Source organism: Equus quagga, chromosome 2 (assembly GCF_021613505.1).
Source record: "Equus quagga isolate Etosha38 chromosome 2, UCLA_HA_Equagga_1.0, whole genome shotgun sequence".
NCBI lineage: Eukaryota > Metazoa > Chordata > Mammalia > Perissodactyla > Equidae > Equus > Equus quagga.
In genome coordinates, this window is record NC_060268.1 from 25,398,716 (window position 1) to 25,409,081 (window position 10,366).

General features: G+C 40.2%; 1 protein-coding gene across 1 annotated transcript; it reads right to left on the bottom strand.

The window, feature by feature from the left end:
* Window positions 1-6,736: 6,736 nt before the first annotated feature.
* On the bottom strand, window positions 6,737-7,708 carry LOC124235739 (olfactory receptor 49-like). The gene has a single exon (XM_046654122.1). The coding sequence runs from the start codon at window positions 7,706-7,708 to the stop codon at window positions 6,737-6,739; it is 972 nt and encodes a 323-aa protein (XP_046510078.1).
* Window positions 7,709-10,366: the final 2,658 nt, after the last annotated feature.

The following is a 10,366-nucleotide window of genomic DNA, read 5'->3' on the forward strand; positions in this document are numbered from 1 at the left end:
TGCTCTCACTGGCTGGGAAAGTGTTTGTTCACCCACATAGATCTGTTACCACATCTTCTTATGGTTGTGCTGGCTTCCCGTGAAGGCCAGGAGTCCCCTGGTGGGCAGGGCTTCTTTGCAGGGTCTGAGCCCGGGCCAATTGTTGGGACTGCAGTGGCATGGTGGGCTCTCCAGCCAGCTTGCAAAGCATTTGAATACGAACTCAGACTGCCAGTCACCTCTTCTTATAGTCTTGCTGAAGTGTGTTCCCACTTGTGGGACCACAGCAGCACTATGGGTTCTCTCCCTGGCTGGGAAAGTGTTCATGTGTGTGCACAGGGCTTCCAGGGGAGAGTAGGGGAATGCTCACCTATCTCCACTACTTCTCCAGGGGCCCAGTTCATCCACATTTAGATGTATAGCTGCGTCAGTCTCTCAGGCATCCTGCTGTGCTGTTTGGGTATCCTCTGTTGGTCAATGAATATCCATTTAATTGTAGTTCAAAGGAGGAGAGCACAGGGAAGACCTTAATCTGCCATGTTGCTGATCTCATTCCCTCAAGAGTTGGTACTTTTGAGGTACAGCAAGAAGGCCAGCAAGTTAGGAAGCGGGTGATGGTGATTTAAGATTTGACTAGAATGTTGTCCTGGGTTTAACATTTATAGAGCCTTGAAGACCACTCCTGGTGAGGAGGATGGATTTCATTCCCAGTGCAATTGGAAGCTATTGGAAGGTTTTAAGTAGAGAAATGACATGATTTTGTTTGTGCTTTAAGTAGTCATCACTCTGGGGGATGGTAGTAAGAAGAAATTGGAGCAGGGAAGAGAAATAGGAGAATAGATCAAGGGAGTTATTGCTGAGTCCAGGGGAGAAATCACATAGGAAAACTTTCATTAATTTTGATGAAGAGTTAGTAGGTAAGGAGAAAAATAAGGACAGGCAAGAATGGATTGAGGGCATAACCAAGGAACTGTGGTCAGAGGATAAAACCTTGAGAATGTCTAAGTCTGACCAGATAGGCAGAGCATAGAAGAGGATTCTTTAGAAGGAAGTAGCTGGTAGAATAGATTGCAGCACTTGATATGTGGGAATCTGTCTGCAGTTGGCAAAGTTTTTGGCTAGTTGTAGTTTAGGAGTATGGCTGTAGTCCCTGGGGAGGTTGTGGGGAAGAGTGGCAAAAACTAAGTAGAAACCACATCCTCACTGATTGAAGAGTAGGCAGATTCTCCGGATCACAATATAAGGCTGGGGCCCATTTCCAGCACTGGGTACAAGAAACTTCATTTCAGAAACAGGGTAAAAGTTTAGTCACTATAAATGGAGCACCAGGTCAAATGGGACTATTAGGAACTAAGACTGAGGCTGAGTCCCACAGAGCTGGCCTACATGTTTCAAAATCCTCCCTGCCCATAGCCAGGATTGTCCCAGAACTTAGAAGGATGGGCCAAAGGACAGATCTTTCCCTTTGGGAACCACCACTGAACCCACTCACAGTTGTCACACTGGGATTCTGTTGTCTACACTTTCCTGTCTTGTCTTCTCTTAGCCATTGCTCTGCTACCTTAAATTCCATTCCATTCCATTCAATCAATATTTATTGAACACTCACCTTGTGTTAAATGCCATGGGGAGCCCAACAATGAAGAAGACACAGTCTCTGCTCTATGAGAGCTCAAAATTGAGTATTTTCTCTAGGTGATTATCACACAGCCAGAATGCATAGTAGCCTCTTGGATATTCAATTAAGAGGGTGTTTGCTTCTAGCCATAAGAATAGAAGACAGATGTAATGAAGTTTCTGTGTTGCTAGAGAACTTTTGTAATATTTAATGGGACACCAGATAGCGTATGTACTAGGTGTCACAGATTGATGTTACATAGCTCTTTTGAAAGACAGCCTCTAAGATGGCCCTAATGATCCCTACCTCCTGGCGTTCATGTCCCTATATAGTCCCCTTCCCTTGTATGTGGCTAGACCTAGTGACTAATTTTTAATGAATAGAATACAGTAAAAAGGATGAGAAGTCACTGCCAAGAATGCTACCAATAGCCCGTGTTCTCTAGCTTGCATGTCCTCTCTTACTCTCTTGCTTATCCTAAGGGAAACCAGCTGTCATGCTGTGAGCTGCCCTATGGAAAAACCCACATGGCAAGGAACTGGTGTCTCTAGCTAACAACTGGTAAGATTGAGGCCTATCCACAACCACATGAGTGAGCTTGGCAGCAGATCTTCTCCCAGTCAAGCCTTGAGGTGACTGTAGCCCCAACCTACACCTAGGTTACTGCTTTATGAGAGATCCTGAGTCTGAAGACCCACTCAAGCCATGTTGAGATCACTAGCTCAGAAACTGTGAGCTGAGGAATGCTTCTTGTTTAAAGGTGCTAAGTTTAGGGCAATGTATTAGACAACAGTTGATAACTAATATAGTTCTCTTCAGGATTCTAGCCTCAACGCATGATATACTGATTACCGATATCACATTTCCTATAACTTTTGGTCTTGAGTTCTCTGCTGATGAAAGGCTCTTCGGACTTAGTTATACTCTAAATCTTGATCTCAGTTTACCTCATTAATTATTCTCATATAAACTTAAAGAGAACAGTATTTGCTACTTGCTGGATTTGAATATGGAGACTTCCTTTTCCAAGTCGTTAGTGATAAGCTTACACCACAATTTTCTTCTGAGCTTTATGAAAATCCTCTCTTTGGACATTTTCTTTGCTATAAATTAAACAATGAGAACCAGAGATGGACAACTGGACAGTTCCAATGCCATTGGAAACTGTTGTAAAGAGTTCCTTGGGGCCGGGCTTCGTGGCCGAGTGGTTAAGTTCGTGTGCTCCGCTGCGGCGGCCCAGGGTTAGGATCCTGGGCGCGAACATGGCACCACTTGTCAGGCCACGTTGAGGCGGCGTCCCACATCCCACAACTAGAATGATGTGCAACTAAGATATACAACTGTGTACAGGGCGGGTTTGGGGAGGTAAAGCAGAAAAAAAAAAAGATTGGCAACAGTTGTTAGCCCAGGTGCCAATCTTTAGAAAAAAAAAAGAATTCCTTGTCCCAATCAACATGCATGTCCCGAGTTGGTTGTCCTATGATATAGATGTCTGAAACAGAACTGATCCTGTCAGATCCCAAGACAACTTTTCCTCCTTCCTGCTCTGTTTTTGTGATAACATCTTTCTGATTACCTAGACTCAATACTTATGGATCTCCTTTAATTGTGTTTTTTTCCTCCAGTCATTTTATCTCTTCAGGACCCAAGCCCTATCAAGGTTCTGCCTGTGCAACATCTCTTACAAATTTTTTTTGTTGCCTTGCCATAGTACCAAACAAGGTCATACAGACATTACCTTTGTTGGAAATATTTCCACTATCTTTTTATTTTCAGTTTTTATTTTGGAAATTTAAAACATATACAAATTAGACAAATTGTGTAATGCTTCTCCATGCAGTCATCAGCTAGTTTCAGCAATAACCCAGTCATGGTCATTCATGTTTCCCCTAGACTACCAGCTACTTTCTCCTTTTCCATATTCTTGGGAAGCAAATCCCAGTCATCATAATCATTTCATCTGTAAATATTTTAATAAGTATTAAAACAATAATACTCTTTAAAATGTAAATATGATACCACTATTACCTTAAAAAATTAAAAATGCTTCATCAATCCTCAAGAGAGTTATTTTAATTTGAATTGTCCTGGCTATTAATATAGTTGGACGTGTTTTCACCTATTTATTGGTCCTTTGGATTTGCTTTTCTGTGAAGTATCTATCCATATCCTTTGCTCATTTATCTATCAGGTTGTTTCTCTTTGTATATTATGGATAATAATTGTTTATTTGTATTAAGCACTCTTCACTCTAGCGCCTTTCTGCATGCCCATTCAATCTGTTCATGTAGCTATTTCTTCCATGGTCCTTGGATGGAATCTAGGATAGGTATGGTGGTTTTTCTGGCCACTTATAAAATTTTGGAAGTCCTCCATTCATATCAGTAAAGGAATAGAGTTATTCACTTGTCCAATCCTATGGAACTGTTAAAATTCTGAACTTCATTTAAATTTAAAATGTACTCCTTCCTCCTAAGGCCTACTTCAGGCAGGAAATCTTCAGAGAGAAAGTGTGTGTCATTGGTTTCCTCTGTCTTAACTCTGCAAGACCACTTTCCTTTCACCTGTGTTTTCTAACCCTGCAGGGATATGGAGATGGGGTGGGGTGTTGAGTAGGGGATGAAGAACCTAGAGGAAATGACAGGTGGTATGGACAAAGATGGTAGTGTATTAGTGGTAAGAATAGTAGGGTGTATAATCCACAATTGTTGCTGATGGATTGGCTACAGGATATAACAGAAAGAGGGAGAGTCAAAGATGACAGTTTCGTTTTTGATCTGGAATCTGTATTGTTTTTATTGTGGTAAAATACATACAACACAAAATTTACTATTCAATCATTTTAAAGTGTACAGTTGATTGGTCCTAAGTACATTCACATTGTTGTGCACTCATCACCATTATCCATCTCCAGAACTTTTTCATCATCCAAAACTGAAACTCTGTATCCATTAAACACTAAATCTCCGTTCACACCCCACCTCTAGCCCCTGGTAACCATCATTCTATTTTCTGTCTCCATGATTTTGACTACTCTAGGTACTTCATATAAGTGGAATACTACAAAGTTTATCCTTTTGTGTCTGAAATTTCACTTAGCATAATGTCTTCAAGGTTCATCCATATTATAGCATTTAACAGAATTTCATTTTTTTTAAGGCTTAAGAATATACCTGTGTATGTATATACCACAGTTTGCTTATCCATCCATTCATCAATGGGCATGTGATTGTTCTCATCTTTTTAACTATTCTGAATAATGCTGCTATGAACATGGATGTACCAATATCTGTTCCAGTCTCTGCTTTCAATTCTTTTGGGTGTGTACTGGAAGTGGAATTGCTGGATTATATGGTAAATCTATGTTTATGTTTTCAGGAACCACCATATTGTTTCCTACAGTGGCTGAATCATTTTGCATTCCAAGGGTTCTGCATAAGGGTTCTAATTTCTCCACATTATTGCCAACACTTATTATTTTCTATTAAAAAAATCTTTTGAATAATACCTATCTTAATGGGTAGGAAGCAGTATTTCATTGTGATTTTGATTTCCATTTCCCTAATGATTAGCAATCTTGTACAAGTTTTCATGTGTTTATCGGTGACTTGTAGCGTTGGGTTTTGTTTTTGTTGTTAAGGACACAATTTTTGAGTTTATAGTAGATATATAGTCTCATTTTGATATCTTTCTATGGTAATTTGTCTAATTAAGTTTTGTATTTCTTTTAAGATTTTTGAAAATTCCTTTTTCTCAAAAATCATCCATTTCCTCTTGTTTTTTTTCAAATTTGTCACTAAAGAGTTACACATGATATTTTCTTACACAAATCATTGTCTACCCTGAATTATAGTTATTTGTGTACTTTCTAAATTCCTTGTTAGATTTCAAATTCTTCAAAGGCATACATTAAGTATTTTCTCCCAGACCACACAGTACATTTCCTTGAACATGGCACTTGCTTAATCATTATCTTGGAATGATTTAATATGTTGATTTCATTATTTAATATTTGCATAACAACTTTGCTTTATTTTTGTCTTCAACAAAATAGTGAACATCTTAGTAACAAATTTCAATAGGTCAAATATCATATTTAACTTTATTTAAGATTTAATATAACATTTTGAATATAACATTTATAGTATTTTGAATAAGAATGCTTTTGTTGATAACTAATGTGAAATTCAAAAGGAAAAGAGAGAAGGTGGGGTGAGAAATGGAGGAAAGGAACCAACATTCATTAAGTGACTTTTTTTCTTTTTTGCTGAGGAAGATTAGACCTGAACTAACATCTATGCCAATCTCCCTCTATTTTGTATGTGGGTTGCTGCCACAGCATGGCTGATGAGTGGTGTAGGTCAGTGCCTGGGATCCGAACCTGTGAACCTGGGTCACTGAAGAGGAGCATGCTGAATGTAACCACTACACTGAGGGTCCATCCTTACCAGTGACTTTTTAAGGCACTCTGCATAGAATATCTCATTTGATTTTCAACATAATCTTTTGGAATGAACATTGTCAATCACATAAAACAGATGAGAAAACTGGGGGTCAGAGAAGTAACCAACTGGTCGGTGGAAGAGCCTTCATCAATAGGAGTGAGGAATTTCTATGAACTTTAATACTAAAAATGTTTACATGCAAAATAATAAGCAATGAACCTTAGTCATTTTTTGAGTTCTTGCTGATATATCTCTGTGACAGGAGTATAAGTGTGAAATGAAGATGATGCTAACAGAGGACAGTTCTCCTCTCCTCTGGAGAAACAGACACAAAGTAATCAATCACTCTGCAAGCACTTACTGAGTCTTTATATGGTGTATGACAGTGGTTTGGTGCTTGAGCCTAATGGTGAATTATAGAGCTAGTCTCTGACCTCAAAGAGCTTGTTGTATTCTGTTGGTAAGTCAGGCAGACACAGATAGAATGAACAGAAATATTTAAATCTGACAATTAAGAAAAATGCCTTGAGGGTCCAACAGCTTCTATGTTTATGATGCATTGCAAGGTGACTGGCACCCTAGAAACATGTCATCAGAACTTTTTCTGAAGGGGAAAGTCTTGATTTCTTACAGGGGCCTGATATTCCCTTAGCTTGTCTGGGAATCCTAGCTTCAGCCTCTTGGTTCCACAGCTTTATAAGAAGAGCTTGTTCACCTGCTCCCTAAACACTTGCTTCACCTGTTTGTTCCTCAGGGTGTAAATGAAGGGGTTGAGCATCGGGGTCACCACGGTGTTGAGCAAAGCCACCACCTTGTTTCTATCTTCCCCCTGGTCACCCTTGTCCAACCGGATATACATGAAGATGCAGCTTCCATAGAAGAGAGACACAACAGTGATGTGAGAGGAGCAGGTGGAGAAAGCTTTCTGCCTCTCCTTGGCTGAGGGGATGCGCAGGATGGTGTGGAGGATGTGTCCATAGCAGGTGGCTGTCACAGATAGAGTGCCTAGTAAGGTGAAAATGGCCTCAATAAAACTCAGAAGCTCTATCAGACTTGTGTCTGCACATATGAGTTCCAGGAGTGGAAAGTTGTCACAGAAGAAGTGATTAATGATATTGGGGCCACAGAATGGCTCCTGAAATATGAGAAAACTTGGAACAATGATGAGAAGGAATCCTGCCAACCACGAAGAAAGAACCAGCTGGACACAGACCCTTTTGCTCATGATGGTGGCATAACGCAAGGGGTTGCATATGGCCACATATCTGTCAAAGGACATCACCGCCAGGAGGAGGAACTCAGTGGTGCCCAGGAAGAAATAGAAGAACAACTGGAGAAAGCAACCTGCTAAAGAGATGGTCTTGTGTCCAGTTAGGATATTGGTCAGCATCTTGGGGAAGATGACTGAGGTGAACCAGATCTCCAGGACAGCAAAGTTGCGGAGGAAGTAGTACATGGGGGTGTGCAGGCGCCTGTCCATGATGATCACGATGAGGAGATTCCCCAATAGAGTGAGGAGGTAGGTCAGGAGGATCCCCAGGAAGATGAGCATCTGCAGCTCACAGGCATCTGAGAGCCCCAGCAGGACAAACTTGGTGATAGTGGTGTGGTTCCCCATGGCGCTTCTGACCTCTGCTGGGGATGGCCAATCAGAGGTGTGCAGCATCAGGAGTCATGATGTTCTGGGCAGCTGAGAACATTTGGAACTGAAATGTAAGAGGGACAGTTGTAGCATTTTGAGATGAAGGAGTCCTTTTTTGTCTTTGTCTTACTAGCCCCTTTTTCTCCCTCTTCAGGCTGGTTGTCCAGATCCCTTAAGGAGTAGCATCAGGTCACGTATTTTGACCCAATTAAAGTCAACTTTCTGAGATTCTTGGAGGAAATTTTCCCTTTACCATTTTTTTCCATTTCTGTTGTTTCTAATAGGAAACTCTGTATTAATCCCTTTTATTCTTTTCCTTTACATCAGATGGTGTCTTTTCCCATATTTGTCCCAATGTGGTAAGGGGTCTCTGAAGTCCATTAAAATATTTCCCTCCACAAATCCTCTATCCAATGGACGTAGACCTTCATTGAAAGCATTGGTAGAATATTTACTCTAGAGCTTGTTACAGGAGGCATTTAAATTAAAGAAACTGTGGTTGCTCCTGAGCTCCATCATTTAGTAGCTTATCTGGGGCTGGTTATCTAACTTCATGAAAACTCTGCTTTCTCAGTGGGAATAATAACGGTAACTATGTGAAAACTTCTTGTAGAACTTCAATGAATAATGCATACCAAAGAGTTAGCACAAGGCTGTCCACAGAGCAAGGAGTCACATAATGTTAGCTATTTTAATTTCTCCCTTTGTGGTTGAAACTCTAGTAGGAAAATAATAAGAGCATATTTGAATAAAAGATCTTGGGATTTTGAGCAATATCTATTTAGAGAAAAAGTTTTGAAAATATTTCAGCTCATTATGAAAAGTTTAGGAAATACAGAGAAATGGAATAAAAAGAACCACCTGTAGCCCCACAGAGACAACTTTCAGGATTTGGATTGATCTTTATTGTATTTTTGTAATTATTAAATAGTATTCATTGGTTTATATAGCCACGCTCATAGATTAGGTATTTTGTACATCATTCCTTCCCACATATGTCTACAAGAAATTTTTGTTGAGTTAATGCAAATTTTTATGAATATATTATTAGGCTGATATTTTTGGTTGGGAGCATGTGTTATGAAATTGGTATATAAAGGGGAGAGAGCATTCCTTGGTAGATTAGGCATCTTGCTTAATACTTTGAGATAGTTTCCTCAGTAATAAGAATAAGGAATAATAATGACAAATGCTGATATTCAGCATTGTTCGTTGGTTCAATTTCACTTTTAGGGAATATATCTTTGTTTTAACTGATTGTTATTTGTAGATTTACATTGCTCAATATTGTCCTTAGAGATCTGGATAAAGAACTAGGCAATCTTGTCACTGCCTATTCTTTATAGAAATGACAGGTCAGGGTAAGCCTCTGTAGGCAACAGCTGACTCTATCTGAGGCAGGAGCAGGAACTTATGTGATAAGTTTGCACCACAGAGACAGTAACACACTACATCATAGCTATGTAAAATATACATTTATATGGATAAGGACTAGATGAGAACATAGAGAAATGAACATATTTGCTATATAAGGACAGGAAGATTCTAGGTGATTTTTCTTTCCTCTTTTTATTATTTTTGTTATTGCTTATACAATACCTTAAATTTGAAATCATAAAAGAAGCCAGCACAGTGAGCCCATTTCGATTAAGAGTTGTGTAGACATTTCAGGAGAGACTTAGGGTAAACAAATGGTGTCCCTGAAAGCCTTAGAGATTCTGTGACTCATCAGATGGACGTGAGTCAGGATACTGAGAAAGATGAGTAAAATCAAAGAAGTCAGCTGTGTCATAGCCTGCCAGTGGACATGTGAAAACAGATGACACACTTCTGGACAGAGTTTCCAGAGGAATTACAGTCTCCTTCCCCCATTCCAAAAATTGCTCCAGTGCAGGTCACCTTAGAAGCTACTAGGCGAGGTGCTTGGTTGTCTTCAAGGAAGTTCTGATAATGAGACTCTTGATTTTCACAAGAAGCTCTTGGCTTTGCCACGTTGCCTGAGGACCACATTCTCGGGGACTCATCAGAGATTCAAAGTGAAGGAATCTTCAGAGCTTTAACATGGTTACAGGTCATGGACATAGTCAGGTCCTGTCCAATTTGTTCTGCGTGGGTCACTCAACCTCCGTGTTTTCCACCAACCAGTCTCTCTTAAGAAATGCTCCCTGACTGTTGTCACTGACACATCTCCAGATCTCCTTAGAAATGAGCTATCTCTGGTTATTCCCCAGAACTCCTGGATTCACCAGTTTCTCAGGCAGCTTCTATAGCTCCTTCTCCATCACAGTGTCACTGCTGGACCACTTTCCTGAGGAGATGGATGTAGAATCCTAATTAAATATTCTTATATCCCTCCTATATTAAGTCAGAGACAGACATCAATTGATGCAGATTCATATGACGCATCTTCAGTTGGGCTTAAGAAGCTTCTGGCTAATGGCACATGCCCCTCCTGGGACATGGTGCCCATAGACGATTCTGGGGTAAACTATTCATGGCAGACTTCTTGTCTCTGTGGAGCTGGCCTCAGGCCTGGACTGCTTGGGTTCCTGTTTGGTCTCCTGGGAACTCAGAGATCTATGAGAGTACCCAGCTTGAACTTAGTCAATCTACAGATTCTCACTCTTCTCTTGCTGGATGGAGCTGTGCTTCCCCTGAGATTCATTACCATCAGTGGTAAGA

Bases quoted from the DNA above. Each gene is read 5' to 3' on its own strand.
- LOC124235739 (XM_046654122.1), bottom strand. From the start codon at position 7,708: ATGCTGCACACCTCTGATTGGCCATCCCCAGCAGAGGTCAGAAGCGCC.